This window comes from Mustela erminea, chromosome 1 (genome assembly GCF_009829155.1).
Source record: "Mustela erminea isolate mMusErm1 chromosome 1, mMusErm1.Pri, whole genome shotgun sequence".
NCBI lineage: Eukaryota > Metazoa > Chordata > Mammalia > Carnivora > Mustelidae > Mustela > Mustela erminea.
This window is the reverse complement of record NC_045614.1, coordinates 125211943-125236324: the sequence shown is the minus strand read 5'-3', so window position 1 is coordinate 125236324 and position 24382 is coordinate 125211943. Positions and strand designations below refer to the sequence as shown.

The following is a 24382-nucleotide window of genomic DNA, read 5'->3' as shown; positions in this document are numbered from 1 at the left end:
CATTAGTGAAAAATTATTAAACATTCAACACACAGACACACACACACATGCACAGTATATATTTTAAATTATTGTGTACGTAAAGCTTAGTTATTTGGAAAGCTTCCAAATCATTTATAAATCTATATACCAGAAAATTCACCCCTTTAAAATGTACAATTCAGTGAGGTTTTTGTTTTTGTGTTTTTAGTACATTCACAAAGCTGTGCATTCATCACCACTACCTAATTTTAAGACATTGGTATTACATCAAAAAGAAATGCCATACCCATTAGGAGTCACTCCCCACTCTATCCAGACCCTAGCAATGACTAATTTACTGTCCTGACTCTACAGATTTACCTACTAAAAACATTTCACAAAAATGGAATTATATGTGACCTTTTATGTCTGGCTTCTTTTTATTTACCATGATATTTGCAAGCTTCATCCATGTTGTAGCATGTATCAGTACATTCCTTTTTATATGTAAGTAATATTCCATTGTACGGATATAAACATTGTGTTTCTACATTCATCAGTTAATGGATACTTGGGTTGTTTCAAGTTTTTCACTATTATGAATAATGCTGTTATAAAAATTCATGTACAAGTTTTTGTGTGAACATATGTTTTCAGTTCCTTTCAGTATATATTATGGAGCAGAACTGCTGGGTTACATGGTGACTCTATGTTTAATTTACAGGAAACCACCAACTGCTTTCCAGAGAGCCTGTACTATTTTTTTAAAGTTTTCATTTAAATTCCAGTTAGTTAACATATAGTGTAATATTAGTTTCAGGTGTATAATATAGTGATTCAACACTTCTATACAACACTATGCTCATCACAAGTGCCATCCTTAATACCCATAACTTTTCTCCCCCATTCTCCATTCACCTCCCCTCTGGTAACCATCAGTTAGTTCTCTACAGTTTGTTTCTTGGTTTGACTCTCTTTTTTCCTTTTGCTCATTGGTTTTGTTTTCTAAATTCCACATGAGTGAAATCATATGGTATTTTCTTTCTATGAGTTATTCTACTTAGCATCATACTCTCTAGGTCCATTCATGTCACTGCAAATGGCAAAGATTTCATATTTTTTTATGGCTTAGTAATATTCCTGTGCGTGTGTATGTGTGTGTGTACACATACTACATTTTCTTTATCCATTCATCAGTTGATGGACAATTGGGCTCTTTCCATAATTTGGCTATTGTAGATAATGCTGCTATAAACATTAGGGTGCATGTATCCATTTAAATTAGTATTCTTGTATTCTTTGGGCAAATACCTAAGTAGTGCAATTGCTGGATAATAGGGTAGTTCTATTTTTAACTTTCTGAAGAACCTCCATACTCCCTTCTAGATTGGCTGCTTTGGTTTGTGTTCTCCAACAGTGCAAGAGGGTTCCCCTTTTTCTACATCCTCTCCAACATCTGTTGTTTCTTGTGGTGTGGTGTGATGTGGTATCTTATAGTTTTGACATTTATATTACTAGATTCAGTTTAGTAATATTTCACTGAGGTAGTTTGTGTCTGTATCCATAAGATATATTGGCCTGTAGCTTTCTTCTCTTATAATGACTTCAGATTTGATACTAAGGTAATACTGGTCTCAAAGGATGGGCTGGAAGTATTTCCTTCTCCCTTTTTGTGAAGGAAAGGTTTATGAGTAATTGGTGCTCTTTTGTGGATGGTATTATCCACCCACAAAGCCATCTGAGTCTGGGCTTTTCTTTGTAGGAAGACTCTTGATTACTCAATTTCTGTGCTTATTATAAGTCTATTCAAAGTTTCAGTTTCTTCCAGAGTCAATTTTGATAGTTTATGTCTTTCTAGGAATTTGTCCATCTTATCTAGGTTAACTAATTTGTTGACATGTAACTCTTTGTAATGTTCTTTTATACTCCTTTTTTTTGTAATTTGAGTTTTCTCTGTTTTTGTGCTTGGTCAGTATAGCTAAAGGTTTGTCAGTTTTGTCAAACTTTTCAAAAAACTAATGTTTGTTTTCATAATTTTATTGTTCTTCCATTCTCTCTTTTATCTCCCCTCTGATCTGTATTATTTCCTTCATTCTGCTATCTTTGAGTTTAATTTGTTCTTCTTTTTCCAGTTTCTTAAGATATAGGGTTTGGTTATTGATTTGAGATCTTTCTTAATTTTTTTAAAAGAAAGACTTTAGTTATTTATTTGACACACACAGAGAGAGAACAAGCAGGCAGAGCTACAGGCAGAGGAAGAAGCAGGCTCCCTGCTGAGTAAGGAGCCCGACATGGGACTTGATCCCAGGACCCTAGGATCACGACCTGAGCCAAAGGCAGATGTATAACTGAGTAAGCCACCCAGGAGCCCATGCTTTCACTACATTTTAAAAGTAATTTCATTAGCGGTTTTCCTGGGTATTACAATCTAGTTCGGATTACTATCATAGCTCCCTTCCCTTCCCCTTCTCTTATGCTATTAACATCATACAAATTAGATCTTTAAAAATTATATACCCATCAACACAGATTTATAATTACTGTTCTGGTTAGCTGTCTTTTAATTTTGATTGGAGGAAAAAAATTTAGAAAAAGAAAATATATCTATTCTGTCTTTTTAATTTACCTAAGTAGTTGTCATTGTGCTTTTTGTTTCTCTGTGAAGATTCCAGTTTCTTCCCAGTAACTTTTCATTTCTGCCTGAGTGCTCCCTTTAGCATTTCTTGTAGGGAAGTTCTGCTAGTGATAAATTCTCTGTTTTTGCTTATCTGAAAATACCTTAATTTCTCCTTCATTTTTGAAGGATAGTTTTGCTGGACACAGAGTTCTTGGTTGATAGTCTTTTCTTCCAGCACTTTGAATATGTCATCACCGTACACGCAGAACTCCATGGTTTCTGATGAGAAATTGGCTATTAATCTTACAGAGGATGATGTGTGTTTGATTATTTGCTTCTTTTGCTACTTTCAAGATTCTCTTTTTATCTTTGTCTTTGGATAGTCTGATTATGATGTGGTCTGGTATGGATTCCTGTATCTTTGTTGGATTTTGTTGAACATCTGGGATGTAGAGATTCATATTTCCCATTAATTTTGGGAAGTTTTCAGTCATTTTAAAAAAAAATTTTATTTATTTGAGAGAGAGAGAGAGAGAGAGAGAGAATGAGTGTGGGGAAGGGCAGAGGGGGAGGAAGAGGGAGAGAGAACCTCCAGTAGACTCCCAGCTGAGCATGGGAGCTGCGGCAGGGCTTGATCTCATGACCCTGAGTTCATGACCAGAGCCAAGACCAAGTTGGATGCTTAACCGACTGAGCCACCCAGGTGCCCCTCAGTCATTATTTCTTTAAATATACTATTTACACTTTTCTCTCCTTTCTTTTTGGGACTCCCATTATGTACATGTTGCTATGTTCGATGGTGTTTCACAGGTTTCCAAAGCTCTCTTCATTTGTCTTCTTTTTTTCCTATCTGTTCCTCAGGCTATATAATTTCAATTGTTCTGCCTTCAGGTTTGTTGATTTTTCTGCCTACTCCAGTCTACCACTAAACTCCTCTATTATACATTTTATTTCAGTTATTATACTTTTCAACTCCAGAATTTATAATTGGCTCCTCCCCCCAAAAAGAAATTTTATAGAAACATTTTAATTAAAAAAAAATTCTGGGGGCGGCTGGGTGGCTCAGTGGGTTAAAGCCTCTGCCTTTGACTCAGGTCATGATCCCAGGGTCCTGGGATCGAGCCCCACATCAGGATCTCTACTCAGCAGGGAGCCTGCTTCCTCCTCTCTCTCTGCCTGCCTCTCTGCCTACTTGTGATCTCCATCTGTCAGATAAATAAAAATATTTTTTAAAAACTCTGTTTTTTTAACATTTTCTATTTTGAAAGAAATTGTTTCTTTGTTCTCTTTAGTTTTTTAGCTGTTACTTCCTTTAGTTCTTTGAACATAGTTAAACTGTACTATATTCACACAGTTACAGTAGGTCTTTTAAAGTCATTTAAACTGTCAGGTCACATTATGACACTTCCCTGAGAACTTCCAGAGGATGGGAGCTTCAAACCCATGGCTCCTCTGAGAGCTGATAGGCTGCTGGTTTTCACAGTGATGAAGAGATTGATTTTCAAGGCTACTGTAGAACTGAGGAGAGGGTAAGGGGAATATGGCAAATTAAAATGGCACAAAGATTTTGCCATCCTTCTTCTTCTTTTTTCTTTTTTTTTAACAAACATTCCTCAGAGTGTTATAAGCCTTTGGTTAACTCCCAGAGTTCTAAAAATGTTGATTCTAACCATCTCTGTGAGTGTTTTGTTGCTTTTATGTGAAGAAGTGGATTTTTGGATATCCTTACTATGCCTTCCTGCTGATGTTCTAATTCTTTAAGTGAAAAATATGCATACATGGAAGGACTAATATTCTCTCCCACACTATTTTTTTAAAAAAGATTTATTTATTTGAAAGAGAGTGTGAGAAGGGGGAGGCAGGAGGAGAAGGAGAGGGAGAATCCTCAAGCAGACTCCCACTGAGCATGGAGCATGATGTGGGGCTCAATCCCAGGACTCCAAGATTACGATCTGAGCTGAAATCAACAGTTGGCTGCTTAACTGACTGAGCCACCCAGGTGCCCCTCTCCCCACATTCTGATACATCACGATCTCTTGCCTACGACCAGTCTCCCTCTATTTTGCTTACCAACAGTATGTGAATCTTTGCATAAAACACCATATTAATAGGTTCACTCCAGGGAACAGAGCCTTCCACCAACCTTATCTTGTCTTTTTCAGGATAAAATCTAGTTCTTTTTTAATATGGCCCTCCAAGTCTGCATAATCCATATCCAGTCTGAACTGGAAGTCAGACAAGTTGGGTTCTAATCCCGTCTTACTGCTTGTGGAACATTCTGTACCTACTGTACAAAGTATAGAACATTATCAAGAACCTACTATGTGCTGAACTTAGTATCAGGAGATATAGATAAGTAAACCCATAGCTATAATATCTGGTAGGTGGGAACTATGTAGAAGGTCAATTAAGAAGATATCTGAGGGGTGCCTGGGTGGTTCAGTTGGTTGAGCATCTGACTTTGGGTCACATCACGATCCCAGAACCCTGGGATCAAGTCCCACACAGGGCTCCCTGCTCAAAAGGGCATCTGTTTCTCCCTCTCCCTCCGCCCCTCCTCCCACTCATGCTTGTGCTCTCTTTTTCTCTATCTCAAATAAATAAATAAAATCTTAAAAAAATATATATAACTGAGAAAGAGCCTTTGAAAATATGAAGAACTACAGAAGTGAAAGGTATTACTGTGAGCTTCTGATTTATTTACCTCTAATACCTTCAAAGATTTAGTCTAAAATAAATGAAATAAATAAATAAAATCAGTTTTCTTCCCTAAATAGAAGACAGTACTGTGACAACGTTGGGACTTCTGCATAACTGACAAGTGTGATTGGCCCTGCATCATTGTGCCCTCAGCTTTAAAGCAGAAATGACACCTGTCTTGCTTACTTCCCAGGGCTGTGGTGAAGGACCGCAGGAGAAGACACATGGGGGGTCCTTGTGAAGTTCCTTATAAATCTCACTTGTTATCAAAATAATTAGTATAAATAAATTAAAAAATAATAAAAATACCCTTTTTTTTTAATAACCTACACATCTGAAGTTGTGGCATCTTCATCTGAACTTTGCTTTGGGCAATGTAATAAGTAACTTGTCTCAGCTAAATACTTCGTGGCCTACCTTTTGTGAACGGGGTGTCACAATCACACTGTGAGAACATCAGTGATTAGGGATATGGCACCAAAAACAACCATGGGGGAAAATAAAAGCTGTTACTTACGCTTTTCTTTTAGCTGGCCAAGGATGGAATTTTCTCCTCTGCACATGGTCCTGAACACATGTAACGGAAAGAAATGATTATGGAGACTTCAAAGGAACCCATCTCAACTGCAATATCTGTGAAACATCATCCTGCCCCCAGTAAAAACAAAGCAAGCGCTTTTATAAGATGCTACATGGATTTTTAAGAAGCTAAAAAAAAGCCCACCTGGATATCACTTTTGTAATATTATTGATGGGACAAGATAGTTGTTTTGAGGTAGGGAAATGGAAAAGTCATAAAATCGATGTTAGATTTCAGAAAGAGGTGCTATTTTTAAAAGATGGGCTATGAATGAACTTTCCCTCTTAGAAAATTCAGTGATGGCAAAGATAAATTTAGAATACCTCAATAGGTGAGAGCACTTACAGACTCAAGTTTCTTTCAGAGGTGTTTAAAAGGGCAAAAACTTAGCAGAATAATTGCAGAGCTAAACTCTATACCAAGGCAAATGCCTTGAAAGTGAAAAACAGAGTTTCAAATAACTGACTCTGCTAATGATTTTGTTTCTCACCACTCTGATAATAGTCAATGAATTATAAAGACTGACAAAACAAAACAAAAAAAATTCTATGCTCCATCTGCTTGCTCTGTAAAAAGTAATTAAAAATACAGTTTCACTCGGGAAATACTGATATTCTTAAAGATGATGCCAGCAAATAGAGATGTTTTTGCATAATAAAAGGTTAGAATTTTAGTTGCTGAACAAAAGCCAAGAATGTTATTTCACTCAGCTGGTTCAAACCCAAGAAAATAGTCATCGAAAATAATTACAATTGACAATATTCCAAAAATAATATTAGAATGGCAAATGAAGTGGATAAAATCCAATTAAACATTATGTCAGTGCCTTAAATACATGAAAAGCTTTGTTTGTCATGTTATAAATCAGATAATATTAGAAGTGGGCAAATCTTCAATCAAAGCATATAGACCAAAGCATAAAATTTTCTCATACTGTAACCAGGCAAAATTACCCAAGAAAAAACTAAAAAACAAACAAACAAACAAAAAACTCTACTTGAGATCCTAACAAACAGGCATACCTCAAAAAGTAAAAAATGAGGGGATTTAAAAAAAAAAAAAAAGACCACCACATCTGCTTTACACACTGGGAGTTATGTGTAAGGGCTCCTTAGCCCCTCCCCAACAAAAAGATTTGGTTAGAAAAGTGGGAATCTACAGATGGTTCTGAAATATAAGGGACAGTAAAAGAAAATATCCAGGTTCTTGTCCTTGCTCTGACTTAGAACAAGTGTGATTCTGAGCAGAGCTCTTTGGTATCCCAGGTCACAGTGCTTGTTACTGGGAGCTGGGATTCATGCCCAAACCTGTCCACTTACCTCTTCACTGCCATTTTCTTTCCCAGCTAAGGGACCCAGAGAGAATGTCAGAGGGCCATCACTGTCTACACCACCAGACATACCTCCCAACCCCACTCCTAATGCTCTACTGGCCAAGTCTGAAGCTTCACAGGTTTTTTTGTGAGTGAATATGGCATTTCTGCTTTTTAGAATATTGAGAATAGGATTTCATACTTTCCTTTAAATTTTACAAAGCTGTGGCAGAGAAAGCAGAATTAAAATCCCAGGAGCTAGGAAAGAACCTTCATACTTCATTTACTGGCAAAGGTCATCATTACCAACCTTGCTGAAAACCTTGCTGCCTAAAGAATCATAAAGAAACACATAGAAAATCATACTACTTTAAGCATTTAATTTTTTTCTTCAAAGACTATGGAAAGCTCAGTAACTAGGTGGTGGCTTCAAGGTAATTTCTGAACCAATATTACATATATTATTATGTGTATATGTCTGTGTGTGTGAGATATATATATATATATATATATATATATATATATATTCATATTCCTTGTCTTCCTTTATAAGATATATGTATATGTATGCCTTGTGGATAGGCAATGAATATAAAAGAGAGATTTATATTTCAGTTCTTTTTATATTTGCCATGTGTTCTAGGCCCGCCATTTACAATTTTAGGCTCTATTTGAATTTTATCAACTAGTAAACAGGCCAAGATCCAAAAGTAAAAGAAAGCGTTCATCTGTTCACCACTCCCTGAATAGATGTGGAGAAACATTTCCATTCGTTTCACCAGCTTACGTGCGTGACTGATAGAAAGCTGAGAAGAGCCTACTTTAGAGCTTTGGCACCTGTAGTTGAAGTGCATGATTGCCTGCAGAGCATTTCCTCCTCCCGTGGAGATGTCGCCTTCAAATCCTGGCAGCAGTGGTATCACCACATACACCCGGTATCTCTGGCTTTCCCTACAAAAGTCAGATGCAGAGCCATTCACCAAAAAATGACAGGCAGATCATGTGGTTTCAGAGATTGAGCTAACGGCTTCCTATAATAGATTCTATCCCATTTCAGCGCTTGGACGGTGCTGCTGGATTGGAGGCCAGAAGCTGCTATCCAGGTAACACTTAATAACCACCTAAAAGAAATAAGCTGAACTTGGTAGTAGAATGGGGAACTCTGCTCACTATCTCTCTGCAGCATAATTCTCCCGAGGACAGAATCCACTGTAAGCAACCCATGCTTGGATCCCATGGAAGGTGGGGTGGGGGGTTATAACAAAGTTTTGGAAAAAGATGTCATGGTAATAGTTTTATATCTAACACGCCGTATCCACGAGTGCCTTGCTCAGAGCCCAGCAGTTAATAGTCATCCAGTTAATGATTGTTGAGTCAGTGAGTTCCCACAGCTTAGATCTCAGAGGCTGAAAACATGCTAGGCCCAGTACACTTTCCAATGCAGAAATCATCATTGCTTAGAAATTGCGATTCGGCTCTGAAAACTGGGTCTGCTACAAAAGAATTTCGTATCTGGGCCCTTCAAGAATTCTGAGTGACTGATGATTTTTTAAATCCTCTACACATGAAACCCAACATTTCTTGGCCCCCTATTCCAGTGCATTGAAGACAGCCTTTGAAAGAAAAGCCTTTGAGTAGCCTTTGTTAACTCAATGGTGTAACAAATAGAAGAAGGTGGTGGGGCTACTTACTTTGGTCTCCATTCAGAAAGTAAAGTGTTTGGAGAATTATGTTCAAATGGGTATCACTATTGGGAGGCACAGCTGTTAAAGTCCCTGTCTTTCTTTATAAGCTACACAGGAGGGAGGGAAAGCTGTGAATGACTGTGGTATCTATGTGGTCAAGAAATCTTGTCCATAGATGGGAGCGATCCATGGTCACACAAAGATGCTGCCACTTAAACTCTTCTTATACTTAATTTCTAAGGATTACTTTCTTCTAAACAACCACCTTTCTCTTTCACATGAATATTACTCCTCCTCTCTGAGGGGTCAGATTTCATGAGAGTGTGTCCAAACACCAATGTCTGTATCAGGGCACGTGGCCAGTGAAGTTCAGGGAGGAAATGGCCAGCAACACGAGTATAGAGGCCCGTGAGCCTAACTGCCAGGCTAAGGAACAAGGCGTCTGAATTAGGTTGTTGCAATGGCACGAATTAATCACTAGATGGCAAACATAGTTTGAGCTGGAAAAATGAATTAAAAAAAAAAAAAAAGTAAACTCTTCCAAGTTCTCTGCCTGATAAGGGTAAGAGGCTCACATTTTTAAATGGTAAACAAAACAGTGGGAAGAGAAGAACAGAAAGAATACCTAAGCTATTTCCCCGTTACCAGCATTTAAAAGCCCAAATGAGTTAAAGCAGATACTTAGAAACGGACACCATCTGGCCTCAACTGCCTTTCCAGAATCGCCTTCCCATAGGATCTTCCCAGACCCACAGCCCAGTGCCCTTTGCTCAGTGGTGTCCCTACCTACCAAGGAAGGTTGGTCATCTGCCCTCTGAGTCTAGAATACCCCTCCTGCTCACAGAATCCCACTTCCCCTTCCAGGGCAGCTGAAAGGCACCTTCCTCGTTCAAACCATCCTGAATCTTCCAATTAAAACTGGTTTGTTCCTCCCTCTACACTCCCATGGCTCAGGGAAGGCAGGTCTATTCAGCATTCTTTTTGCTTTACACAACAGTTAACACACAGATCTGCTGCCTAGGCTACAGGATAAGCCCTTCTGAAACCCAGGACATATGTCCCCATATCTTTCTACTTTGGGCAGTGCCCGATGGAGGATCCTTGTACACAGTATGCATGCAGTACTGTCTCCTTGGGAGAATGGGGTCAGGTTGGAAGCAGGTTGGAAGCCACTGGTAGAGAAGAGATGAAGCTGCAAAAGTTTAAGTTTCTCTTTAAATTCCATGTTATTTGAATTTTTATTGTGGTACAGTGTAACACAAAATTGGCCATCTTAACCATTTTAAGTGTACCGTTCAGTGGTATTAATTCCATTCATATATTGTGCAACCATCATGATACCTACTTCTACAACTTTTTCATGAGCCTAAACAGAAACTCCTTGATAGTCAAGCAAAAACACCTATATTTTCCCTCCCTCCAACCCCCGTAACCTCTCATCTACTTTGTGTCTCTGTGAATTCGCCATTCTAGATATTTCATCTAAGTGGAATCATACAGCATTTGTCCTTTTCGTGTATGACTTATTCCACTTAGAATAATGTCCTCAAGATTCATCCATATCAGAAATTCCTTCCTCCTTGTGGCTGAATAATACTGCATTATAGGTGTAATCCCCATGTTATTTTATCCAGTCGTCTATTGATGGACAGCTTTATTGTCTCCACCTTTTGGCCACTGTGAATCACGTTGCAGTGAACGCTGGCGTATGACCTCTGTCCCTGTTTGCAGTTCTTCTGGGTGTGTACCCAGGAACGGCACTGCTGGCTCATAGGTTTATTATAGATTTAGCCTTTTGAGGAATCACCAATTAACTTCTATTTCCTAGTGGGTAATCTATTGCTCAGAGTACAAAATTTAAGAAGTAGAAGATTATATGATGAAAACAAAATTCTCTTTCCTTTGTCCCCAGGCACTGTTTCTCCTCCCTGAGGGCAACTCCTGTTACCTTCCATGTTCCTCCAGAAAGAGTCTATGATTAAAAAAAAAAAAAATATATATATATATATACACATATAGTATATATATATATGTGTATATATTTTACATATTAAATATATTTAATATATGAAATATATGTTTATAATTGTATACATATATATAATATTAACATATAATATATATTTTTTCTTCTATGGAAATGTTAGAATACTATAAGCACTTTTACAAATGTTATTTTTATCTATATGTCTGTACCTTGTCCATTTTCTAACAAAGTGATACAGAATTCCACATCTTTACCACACTATTTAAAACATTTCTCTATTGATGGGTGTTTAAATTGTTTCTGATTTTTTACTATTTCAAAATACCTGTTTTCTTATGGCTGCTGACCTATGTAAGTCATTTCTTCACAACTGTGAAACATGAACACCCCTTTGGAGTGATACTGATGGTCTTAAACACCAAGTGTTTGTGATTCTGTTTATAAAAGATGGTTCCCTTTTAACACTGTTTTAGAAGAGCAGAAATGATCTCAAAACAGAGGCCTCTTATGTAGGATACGGGAAGAATGTCCTATACAGATCTTAATCTTCAGATAAAACATTCTTGCAAATTCAGTCTGTAGGAATCAGAATGTCCACATTTTCTTGTTCTCAGGACTCTGTTCGCTCCATATGGAGGGCTTTGCCTTTTAACAATGCAGCAGTTCTTGAATTTCTTGAATGATGAAATTTTTAAACCGGCCGGCCGGTTAGCAGAAATAGCTTAGATTTCCACTGTTGTAGAAAAAGGGGCTCCTGAATCTCAAACCAGAAAATTGTGGCTGAGTTAAGCCAAGGAAGAGAAAAGTTGGGGGTTGGGGGTGCAGGTGATAGCCATCATTTTAGGGCAAGAACTGGAGCCCCTAGTGGGCAGAATTCTTAATGATTTTTTTTTTAAAGATTTTATTTCTTTATTTGATAGAGATCACAAGTAGGCAGAGAGGCAGGCAGGGAGAGAAAAGAGAAAGCAGGCTCCCTACTGAGCAAAGAGCCCAATGTGGGGCTCGATCCCAGGACCCTGGGATCATGATCTTAGCTAAAGGCAGAGGATTTAAACCACTGAGCCACCCAGGTGCCCCAGAATTCTTTATGATTTTAAAAACAAGGTAAGAGCGAGTGGGCTCCAGGCCTTCATCTGCAGGCAATCGCTTCATCCACTGCGGCTCAGAACAATTTTACAAAATTGCTTCCTCAGGCTTTTTGTTAAAGTAAGTTTTCTTTCAGACCTCACAGACTTACAGCAGTGCTGTGTCTAATATCTAAAAATTGGAAATCAATGTCCAATAAAGGGGGATGGTTAATTAAATTATGTTACAGTCACTCAAAGAGTGAGCATTTTGCAGCCATGGAAATGACCACCACTTCCTAGCAAAATGCTGCTGGTACTGTTTTAAAACGGCCCTGATGGGAAGTTACAATTACAAAACAGTTACAGATGTGGCAGGCTGATTCTGCGAAATATGCAATCACTTTCCTCCTTAAATGCATTCCCTTCCCTCTCACCCTCTGCCTGGAGATACGAAGCAGGCATTGTTCCCAAGTGGCATGCTCCCAGAGGAACCTGGGCACAAGAGAGCAACTTCTTAGATCTGGGGAACTGGGTAGAGATCCTCTGAGCTGAGTCAAGAGCGTAAAGACTCTAAGAGAGAGACTCAGTGCAAGGATTCTGGTCTTCACTCTCAAGCAGAATTCCAGGGAGAACAGGACAGACCCCCTCACCTTGCAACAGGATAGGATCTGAGTGTGAGACATAACCTTGCTTCCAAAGGAGCCCCCCAGAAAAGTCCAGCAGCCCACATGATGTGGCAACAACAGAGGAGGGAGAAGTGGAGGAAGGGCAGGCCTGACAGGAGAAGGGGGAGGCCCCCATGCCACCGTAAGCCTACGCCAGAACAGGCCCAAGAGAGATCAACACAGAAGGCTGGAAGTCTCTTCGCAAAGATCCAGGGCCCCTCACCATCCATACCCAGGATGGGGTGCGTCGGGGAGGGGAAGAGAGGAGAGGCTGGGCTGTGCCTGAGTGACAGCATACAGAGCAGAAATAGCAAACAGCAAGAAATGGCTGAATTTGGCCACATTTAAGTGTGGAGGTGACTAGACTAAATTTCCTTCTATTGTATGGAAATGGGCTTTGAAATAAAAACTCAGGCGAGCTATAGTAAAAGGAAATAAGAGACAACTCAACAGAAAAATATATGTATATTAATATGAACAAAAAAAGGAAGTAAAAAGTGAGTTTTTAGGGTGGTGAGAGTATGGGACCTTTAATATTTTCCTTTTTTGTTATTGCTGAAATGCTGCCTGTATCTTTAAAAACAGCACTAATTCACCATGTGAATGGCCATGGCTTTCCTCTACACTACCCTCCTTGTTCTTCCCTCGGGAAAAACCTCTCCTCCTTCCCGCCCCTTCCCTCTTCATCATGAAGGGCTGTCAGGAGAAGTGGGGGGGCTAGAGTGGGGTCTCAGGATCTGGACGAAGGCCCCTGAGGAGCTTGCCCATGCTTCTCTGGTGAGGAAATGCTTTGTTTTTTTGTGTTTTGTTGTTGTTGTTGTTGCTGTTGTTTTTGTTTTTGTTTGGGGGTTTTTTTGTTGTTTTTTTTTTCAGAATTTGGGATTCATAGAGCATTGCTATAAGCTCCAAGGGTGGGTATAAATCCTATCATTGTAGATTTTGCAGCATGGAACACTGCCAGAACTAAGCAGAACTGTGCTTGGGGCAGAGTGTTCTTGTGGGGAGAGCTCTATACTGTAGTGGTATTGGTTCTTGAGAATTGGTTCTGTAGCTTCTCAGTGGTTTGGGACATAACCCATTTTATTTTATGTTTGGCCAATCTTTAAAAGCGCAGTAGCCTTTTTCAGACTTCAGTTTTCCCAGCTGCAAAGGAGGGGGTTGTCTAAACCATGGCTAGTCCTCCAGAAATGCTGGCCCTATTCAGCAGTGACTTTGCTTCTCGTCCATGCAGTGTTATAGATGACGGCATGATACATATTGGGCACGCACACTTGTGTCATTTTTCTGTGGGTTATCTTTTGGAGACACAAGCTCTTAAATGTAAGGATGCTGAAGGTTAGCCCAGCGCATTGAAAACTTCATTCTCGGCTTGATAAGCTATGTCAGGCAAGCTCCCCTGTTGCCCCCAAGTAAGATCCTACAAAATGATTGCTGGCCTCTGCCCTGTGCTACTCTTTCACCTCTCAATCTTCTGAGATCACCATTTCTATAATTTTTGGAATCAAACAAAAGCCATTAAGTGATCTAAATCAAAGGTCCTCCTCCCATAATCTCATGTCATCTCTGCCCCAGGGTCACCCCTTCTCAGGGTGTTTTACAGAGCTTGGAGGTTGGCCCACAAGAAAAAAAAAATGAACCCAGCAATTGGCATGCTCAATCTACATGCTTTTTGTTCTTTCTATTATAACCGTAGTTTAAATTTCTTTAAGACAGTGCTTCTGAAACACGCCCAGCATGTCCTTTCAGCATGGTACACAAATTATAGGATATGGTAATAACAGGAGGCAGATTTTTCTGTAAGCCAAAGAACTTCTTACCTATCAAGCAATTACTTTAAAAAAATAAAATGTTCATCTGATTTCTTCATTTTAAAATTAAAGTTATTTCTCATAGATTTCTGGGAGACTTGCTATTAAAACGTTTCTACTTCCCCTGAAATGAGGGCCACTTTGTAGCTGAGTGGTACAGGGCACAAGCTGAATTTCCTGAAGACGCGGTTTCAGTCTCAGTTCCACTCATCAATAGCTGTGTGACTCATGCCAGTTACCTAACCTCTCTGGGCTTCACGGCCTCATCTGTAGAATGGGAAAAATTAGGCATCCACTTCGTAAGGTAGGTGTGGGAATGAAACAAGGTAGTACATGTTAAGCAGCTCGAATGTGGAAAGACTCAGAAACTAGTTGGTAACATGATTATTCAGTTTATAACCACTGATTTCAATGAGAAAGCCTATACACCATCAGAGAATAATAAAGGAAAATGAATGCTTAAAATTAAAACAAATTAAAGTGAAGCTGAATTCATTTGATGCTACAGAATATCTTCTATTTTATTTTACACTGGGGGTGGGATGTTTACTGAACCAATAATAAGAAGTCCAAGTATGGATTCCCAGGAGGAGGAGGCGGCAGCTACGGACTTCTGGTAAGACACCCGGGACAGTGTTTTCATACGGTGTCTCTGCTTGTCACAGGATGAACGAGCACCCATGGTAGGCAACCGAAGTAAGTTTTACTTATCCAGCAGTCGCTATTAATAATTTAAACCAAGGCACATTAAACATCTCTTTAACTAAAACACTTGTTTCTATCATAAATATTAATTCTGAAACAGTTGATTTGAGTATTGTGCTTCTTTTTTCCTTTATCCCATTCCCACACCTACCTTACGAAATGGATGCCTAATTTTTCCCATTCTACAGATGAGGCCGTGAAGCCCGGAGAGGTTAGGTAACCAGCGTGAGTCACACAGCTACTGATGAGTGGAACTGAGACTGAAACCACGTCTTCAGGAAATTCAGCTTGTGCCCTGTACCACTCAGCTACAAAGTGGCCCTCATTTCAGGGGAAGTAGAAACGTTTTAGTAGCAAGTCTCCCAGAAATCTATGAGAAATAACTTTAATTTTAAAATGGAGAAATCAGATGAACGCTTTATTTATTTTTTTTTAATTTATTCAAATTGACAGTGAGCCACCAGATTTCCAGAAGATGAATTTCCTGGAAATAACCTAATCATTTCTCACATGAACTGATGTGTTATGGTTTTAAAATGCTTTCACATTCATTCATGTGAGCTGGGTAGAACAGGTCTGATTTTCTCTTTTAGCCTGAGAAAACAGTGTCAGAAAGATCAACTGATAGGTTGAAAGGTCACATGCCTGTAGGTAACAGAGTTGAAAAGAACCTGAGTTGCCAGACACCTGGTCCCCAAATAGTTCCGAATACCCCATGCCACCCACTCCTGGGCAAACCGCAAGCACCGTCTGGCACTGTTCTACGGTCAGAGGGAGCCCGAAGAATTTGAGCAATTTTCAAAACTGTGCATTTTTCAATGTAGTTCAGTATTAAAATGTGAAGGCATTAAACCAATGGCCTATTTTCATTGCATGTGTCAACTCTGTTGATAAGAATGCAAAATGGGCTCTCTCACTTCCTGTTTACCAAAGCAGCAGAATTATGTGTGGCAGGTTTACAGAAGCAGAACTGTTTCATACTCAGAAATCATTTATTCATGGCACACTATGTTTTAAAATTTCTACCTGGATCAGTTGCTTCTCTTTCTCCTGGCTTATGCAAACATGGTATAAACCAGATGATCTCTTCTCCCTGGTCTCCAGTCAGATCTGAGTTTTCAAAGACGGGCTTCCAGTGGCTTGAGAGCTGGTCTCAATTCCAGGGCAGTTTTCCTTATTAGAGGAGACCTTCTGTTTTCTGCATAGATTGCCACAGCGACTCTTGGTTCGCCATAGGATGACCAACGTTCCAAGGCTCTAAGTCATGGATCAGAGTGTGAAGTCTTTGCAAAAACCTGTTTCTGCAAAGCGTTATGGCTGTTGAGAAGGAACCAGGAGGAAGCGAGGAAGGCAGAGAACTCACTTCAGGGAACTGGTGTTTCCTGGATTCCAGCACTGGCATAAAAATAAAGTCTCAGCCCAGTCGAGGGAGTTGGCAATTAAGAGACTCTGATCTTTCCAGGGTGGGAGGGACCTGGACGACAGCCTGTGTTCCTTGGTCAGGCCTGGCTGAATGCTGACTGTCATTTCCCTCCGTCTGCTTTGTGTAGATTCTATTCTTTTTCCAACAGCCAAAATTATACTTGTTGCTAGGCATGTGACATTGGCAGGGAAGCTCGGAGTCTCAGAAGAGTGGAGCACAGAAGAGTCAGGGAAGGAAGCAAGGGGGTGAACTTGGGCACGGCACTCAGTGGCCCTCAGGGAAAGGGGGGTGGGCAACATTGCCGGCCGGCCGCAGGATGAGCTCTTTACCCACCTCTCCCTTTCCTAAGAGCACAAGCTCACAGACTTGAAATTATCAAATGAAAACATAGTTTACTGTTACGATGAACACAGGAGGTGAACAATAATGTGGGGCTAAAGGGAAGGGGGGAAAATGTAAAATATATTTCCAGGATACGTGTGTGTATCAATGAAAAATTTTATGTGTGAAATACAGACCCTCTGAAACGTGACTGTCAAAAAAAAGGGAGATGATGGAGAGATCAGGGCTAAACAACACAGTTCATTGGAAATTCAGTGGACTCATTTCCCATTCTCTACAGAGTAGTCTTGAAATTGCATCTTTAATGTGCTCTCTGAACTTCCACGTGTGAGACACAGTCTGCAGCAGATGCTGGGGCTCCCGTGCTATCTCCCCACAGATCCCTTTTCCTTTTAGAAGCAACTCACGGGATCACTGGGAAATGTTCAATCAGAAAATATCTTAAAGTTCCTTCCGGCCCTGAAATAGTATGATTTCAGAAGAAGTCCAGATTTTTAAAGACAAATTAGGATGCTAAGGAAAAATGTTCTTTCAGACTTCCAAACCCTTTAAAAACAAGTATTACAGGTACTTATTAATGTATATACTACAGGGAACTAATAACTTGGATGAGTGAAACTGAGATTCATCCTACTCTCCTTATTAGCTGATCATGGTCACCACATTCCTCATTCGCCGCTCAGCCCAGTGAGCTCATCTGTCTGCTTATTGGATTTCTGCAACTCATTTCAATTTCATGAAAAAAAAAATACTTTTTTGTCAAATGTGCTTTACAGATAAAGTGGATACTCCTGCATCAATGAAATGCAAGAGCTGACAGATAATTTAATTTCGTAAATTAGACTGGCATGATGCAAGAAATCTTTGCGTGTATGTGTTATGTTTAACTGTAAACAGGACTGTTTTTAAGTCATCTTGGAAACAGATCCCATGCTTACTTTCTTGAAAGAAGTATGTGAGAGGGCAAAAGATAGAGGTCACCTGGAGAAAGCACAGATCGCTATTAATATTTAGGACCACGCACGCTGTTCTCGGTGAGTACTGAGCAGTCTCGGCCATGCCCTGGAGTTACCGGTGGACCATTATGAAACACAAGTGCCTGGGCCCCGCTCCAGGAAATTCTGACTCAGTAAGTCTGGATCAAGTCCAGCTCTCTGGATTTTTGTAAAAGTCCAATGGTGAGGGGTGCCTGGGTGGCTCATTTGATTGAGCGTCTGACTCTTGATTCTGATTCGGGTCATGATCTCAGGGTCATGAGACTGAGCTCTGAGTCAAGCTCTACACTGGGCATGGAGCGTGTAGTTTAAGATTCTCCCCGCACCCTCTCTTTAAAATAATAAATATTAAAAAAAAAAAAAGTCCAGTGGTGATTTTGATGTGTAGTAAAGGGGCAGGATCTACCGTATACCTTGCAGGATGTGGTGGGTAATGTGACGTGCTACCTAAGTGCCCTGACCATGGGCTCAACTACTGCGTGTGTTGCCTACTGACTACTCACAGTGAAGTCCTTCTCTAGGAATTGCCCTCCTTGCCCTCAACTCAAGGTCATGCTTATTTCCTCAAGTCAGCCTGTACCTGATGACTGGTTGTGGGGGGACAACAAAGGCCCAACCCACTTGCTCCAAACTGTGGCAACCCTGCAGGGGTCTTAAATCCTACCTGTCAATGAACTCAAGTCATGTGGTATGGGGAGAGGCACTGGGTTGGAAGTCCAAAGGCTCGGGCTCAAAGCCATTTTTGCCTATTGTTGTTAGTGGCTTAGTCAAGTGACATCACCTCTCGAATCTAACATTTGTCTCCACAAATGGGGACAGCAACGATAATAATAACAGTAACTATCACAACTACTCTCAAGAGTAGTTGTGAAGGTTCAGTAAGAGTCTCGAAACTACTGATCATAAAAAATACTGGTAGTTACTGTTGTAAAGTGTTGTTAGTTCTAAAAATCCCCACTATTATGTGTAAAAAAAAAAAGATACTAAAGTGCCACGTGATGCTGGAAGTAAAATGGTATTTAAATCCCCAAATGTGTATGTACTTAACATTGCCCACTGCATGTATTCAAGGAATTTAAAAGGTAATGGTGCTGTTTATTTTGTTGCCTTTACACAGAGCCAAAAGTAGCCATGAAAAGAAGTAGTATGGACGGAAGACAATTCAGTGGAGAAAGAACAGCCTTTTCAACAAAGGCCACTACCTCACACCATGTATGACAAATAACTCAAGATGACTCAAAGACCTAAATGCAAGGACTCAAACTATAAAATTCTTAGGAAAAAAGTGTAAATCTTCATGATCTTGGATTAGGCAGTGATTTTGTGGCTATGGCACCAAAGCTTAAGCAATAAAAGAGAAAACAGATAAACTGGACTTTACCAAAATTAAAAAAAACTTTTGTGTTTCAAAAGATACTATGAAGAAAGTATTAAAGAAAGAAAGTATTAAAGAAAACACCCTGAATAGGAGAAAATATTTGTAAGTCATAACTCTGATATAATACTTGTATCCAAACTATATAAAGAGCTCTTACAACTCAACAATAAAAAGCCTAATTAAAAACGGGCAAGAAATGTGGATATGTATTTCTCCAGAGATATAATACATGAAATGGCCAATAAATAAACAAACAAAAATGCTCAACATCATTAGTCATGATGGAAATTCAAGTCCAAACCACAATGAGATATCATTTCAAACCCATTAGGATGGCTATAATTCAAAAGAGATAATAGTAAGTATTCACAATGATACAGAGAAATTGGAGCCCTCATACATTAAAGGAATATAAAATAGCGTAGCTGTTTTTGAAAACCTTCTGGCAGCTTTTCAAAATGTTAAACATAGAATTACCATATAACTCTGCAATTCTACCTCCAGAGTAATAAAACTAAGTCTGCATAAAAACTAACACAGAGTATTTATAGCAGCATCAATCATAATAGCCAAACACTGGAAAAATCCCAAACATCTACCAACTGATGAATGGGTTAGGAGAATATAGTATACCCAGGAAATGGAATATTACCTGGTAATAAATATAAATGAAATACTGTTAACATCCTATAACATAGGCGAGTCTTAGAAACATTAAGTGAAAGAAGTCAGTCACAAAAAACGACATATTGTATGCTTCCACTTATATTAAATGCCCAGACTAGGCAAATCTATAGGGAAAGAAAGTAGATTTGTGGTTGCAAGAGGATAAAATAATGAGAAGTAGATAGCGACTGTTAATAGACACAGGGTTTCTTTCTAGGGTGATGAAAATGTTCTAAAACTGACTAGGATTCAGTTGCACAACTCTGTGAATATGCTAGAAGTCACTGAATTGTATACTTTAAGTGGCTGGATTGTATGGTATGTGAATTATATTTTAATAATGTTGTTATTAAAAAATAATCCCATGCGCTGAAGAAACAAGACAGAGGATAACAAGCATTTAAATATAACCCATGGAAAAATACGATGACTGTTTTGCTTTGATTTTTAAGTGAACACAGTTCACTGTCTGCCACTAAATAAATCAAATCACAACTCCAATGGCGTGGGAAAGAGACTGGCCAGGAAAAAATGACTATGCCCTGGAAAAATTCCGATTGCTTAAAAAATGGACTCAAAACTCTCAGCAACTGAAATCAGATTGAAGGAACCGATAATCTACTGCTAGCTGAACTCAATTTATGCCTGCTAGGAAAAGACAGTATTATAACACGGGCTTTCCAAAGTCATTTTAGCAGTAAATGCAAGAACATTTGCAGTAACCACTCCTACCCAAATGCCAAACCGTTACCTGTGAGCTTTCAGTATCCTCTGTGCAATGGCATCACCAATCTTGTTGAACACAACTTTGTCATCAGCACAACTTATGAAAAACTGGTTCTATGAGAAAGAGAGTGACCATGTAAGTCTTTCTTATCTTAGTGGCATATAGTATATATATGGAAAATGTGCTCTATAACACTACACTGATATTTACAAAAAAACCGTTTCACAAAGCCTACGTGTTCTTATTACTAAAATCATTTATGAAAGCAAATGACAGAATAAAAGAAGCTTCATCTCACTCTGTGCCTCACACATTTCAAGGTAATGTCACATGTCATATCTCAGTCCAGTGGGAAGCTATGCTATTATTTCATCATGTGAGTTCTTTGTAGCTGACATCTTTAGGAAGGTAGAACATTCCAAATTTATCAGCAGAGACCCTAGGTTTATAAATTCACGTGTTGTGTAAATGCTCATGATTTCAAGTCCTATACTGGTGAACCTTCTGTGTCATGCTAAATTTACCTTTCTAATGGAGTAGATGGCAGAATCCTGGTCTAATATTCCCCACCCATTCTCCGTCATCTCCTAGAATGTGCTTTTGCCTTGTCTCATTCGTTCAGGTCACTAATTATTTCTGAATTTCTATTTAAGTAGCTTCAAATCAACTTCACAAGTATGTTTCATACATATAAATAAGCCAAGAAACTGGAAAAAATGTTTTTCTTTTTTTTCTTTAGGTAACCTTCACTCTTCATTGACTTCTGAAACGCTATTTAAAACTCTTACTAAAGAACCGGGGTGCAACGTTATTATCATAATGGTATAAAAGATTTAGCTGCTGCATAAAAGAATGCTAGTAATTAGGTACAAATATGATCACTATTACATACTTCCATACATTGTTATAATACACCTGTAATTTATAAGTATAATCATCATAATCTTCCCTAATCATCCTAAAGAGACATAGAAGCAATGACTCAAACTGTGATTATCATCCTTTTGCCACATCATCATTTTTACGAGTTTACATGTTTTTATACTTAAGCACATAAATCTTTAAACTGCCTCCATTAGACAACCTTATAGGAGATACTGCTTGGGAACTCATCTGAGAACATGTCTTCCCTTCAGGCATCCAACAATAAACATTTCAGTGGCAACCAAACCATGTTTGTTTTCTGTATTCGTATTACAGAGAAGCTTCACATTCCTCAGCAGCTGCGAACACTCACAGGCCATGTGGCATGGCCCGTTCTCCTCTTTTGGGGTGAGCAGGTTAGGTAGGTGCCAACTACGTGGCTCAGCTAGAGGCGGAAGAGCTAGGTCCGTGCCCACAGCCACGTGTATCCACATGGCATTCCAGAGCTCACTTAGGACTGTGGTAGCACTAATAAGGAAGGCTGACTTAATGCTACTAAAAAGAGATGAAGCAAAAGGACTCTGGGTAATGGATGGGGCAGCGGTTGACATCGTCTATTGTGATGGTATAACTGATGAAATTATAATACTAATTGTATTAGTACTGCAATGCTCGAGGCTTTGATAGAGTTCTTTTCCTGTTGTGTTGTTCCACCCAGGATACCATATTGCATTTGCCTGCTCATTTTTTAAAATCAGCTTCTCTTTCTCCAGGCCTGTGAAAGAAACAAAGCTCTAATTCTTTCCTACTTGCCCTTCATGACTAGTCACCGTGTGGAGGGGGAGAAAGGAAGGAACTTAGGGCTAGGATGGTTTCTCTAGGAAACCCAATTCCCTCCGTACATTTAAAAAAAGTCAATGGGAAAGACAAGATGAAAATAAAAAAGGGAGTTGTGCTCTGATTTATTTTTACATTATCGTGACTGTGATTTATTTTTCTGATTTTTTTTTCAGGATTTTCCACGTGCTCTGAGCTAGGTTTGTATCTACTTTGAAGTGCAGTTAAGGTTCCCAAACTAAACTCAATGTCCCTAGGTTTTCTCCTCTTCTCTGAACACAAACTCTGGGATCTGATTATGCTTTAAAATGAACAATGGTTCATACAGGATTGAAGAAGGTGGAACTTGCCCTCAGTATTCTCCCGTCATCTTTTTCCAGGCTGCTTTCCCTGCATGCTCCCTATTCCAATACTGCCAAACTGGTGGCATCCAATTTAAGCAACTTACCCTTGTGTGCTCTCCTGACACAGTACACGCCTCCCACTTTGACCCTCCAACTCAAGACAAAAACGAACTCGTCTGTCTTGTATTTCCGGCAATAATATTATAGTGAGTTGACACACTTTAATAACAAGAACTTGGGGGACTACTGCTAGAGTCCCGAGTTGATAAAAAATGCAAAGTACATGTTAGGTATGCTGGGGACGTAAAAATTCAGGTGACTCGAACTGCCATCTCAACATACGCCAATTAATGTAGCAGATCCGAGTCTGGGGACCCTGCAGTCTCTGTAAGCTGTTTATGGGAAGGCAGGCTGTCCCACTAGTTCACATGAGCGGGACTTACCTCTATATAGATATAGTGCTTGCTGTTCTCTATCACGTGGACGTAGGCAGCGTGGATGGACTCTTCGTGGTACTTTATTCCGGCCGACCAGTCAGCAGCAGAGCGCAGCAACTGCAGGGCAGCAATCAGAAATGGAAGTGAGCGAACGGCTGAGAGGATGCCACGTACCCATCAAATGAAATCAATCCTTTTTCGTCTACACTACTGAATGAATAGATCCTCCTTCACCCACGACTGCTTTCATTCAAAACTGGGAACCATAAAGTGTAGTTTCTACAGAGTATTTCGGAAGTACCTCTTCCAGTGGCTATGCTAGTGGCTAGGGCAACCACTGGTGTTCTACTTCCATGATGGTTCCACAATTACACCAGAATGCCCATTGTTCTGGGGACTTTAGTAATAGGACCACTTTTACTCTCCAATTTGTCCCATTTTGAATTATACGATAGGGTCACCCTAGCTCTGACTATGTGCTGATTCCTTTTATCCCAAATAATACTGTTCAGATTAATACATTTTAAAACACAAATAGGATCATTTAGATATATAACCTTGACTTTGCCTTTAATCAGCTGATTCTTGGGTATCTCCTCACTGCTCAGTTTTCTCGTCTGCCTCCCCCATTCAGACCCTCACCTGCTCCCACCTGGATTTCATGTAGACCCTCCAGCTCAGATACCCGAGTATATGTTAAGTACACTCATACTTAGCAAGACTGCCTAGTTCAAAGCTTAATCCAGCCCCTCAGTAACTTTGATCTTGGTCAAGTTTCTCAACCTCCTGGTGCCTCAGATTTCTGATCTATTAAATTGAATATTTTATAGGGTGCCTCAGATATCTGTTCTATTAAATTGAATATCTACTTTATAGGATTATAGGGAGATTAGATGAATTACCAGGAAGCATGCAGGAGGCCTACCACCTGGCAAGTGGTATGTAAGTGTTTGCTATTATTAATGAAAACATTAGAGGATGCATTTGAGCCGCGGCACACTGGGTCAGAGCTGCTGCAAAGAGTGTGGCTGTGCCTAGGACGATGGACCAGAGGACATACAAGCCTTTCAAACTAAGAACCACTGTTCGTCCCTTTTTCCAGTATTCTATGACTGCAGTAGACAGCAGAGAGTAGGTGCTCAGTAAATATTTATTAATTGATTTTCCTTAAGTAATAGCATGACATTGCAGAAGAATCACTGTAAAAATAGATTTGCAATTCCTGATTTGAAATGAATATGAAAGTGTCTCTCATGAGGGCAACTGAAATTAAAAACAAAAG

The 24382-nt window shown here is 39.5% G+C and overlaps 1 protein-coding gene across 7 annotated transcripts in view; it reads right to left on the bottom strand.

Moving 5' to 3' along the window:
- PLD1 (phospholipase D1) overlaps positions 1-24382 on the bottom strand; it is a 198148-nt gene that overhangs the window by 24917 nt on the left and 148849 nt on the right. For 6 of the 7 annotated variants that reach the window (XR_004285288.1, XM_032341350.1, XM_032341336.1 and 3 more), the window contains 4 exons: positions 23107-23217; positions 20643-20731; positions 8008-8121; positions 5796-5845 (listed from right to left, as the gene is read on the bottom strand). Coding sequence is in view for 6 of the 7 variants with exons in the window: in XM_032341350.1 (XP_032197241.1) it covers positions 5796-5845; positions 8008-8121; positions 20643-20731; positions 23107-23217 (364 nt within the window). In the remaining variant the exon portion in view is untranslated. The remainder of the gene's footprint in view (positions 1-5795; positions 5846-8007; positions 8122-20642; positions 20732-23106; positions 23218-24382) is intronic. The other variant, XM_032341344.1, reaches the window with a different exon arrangement.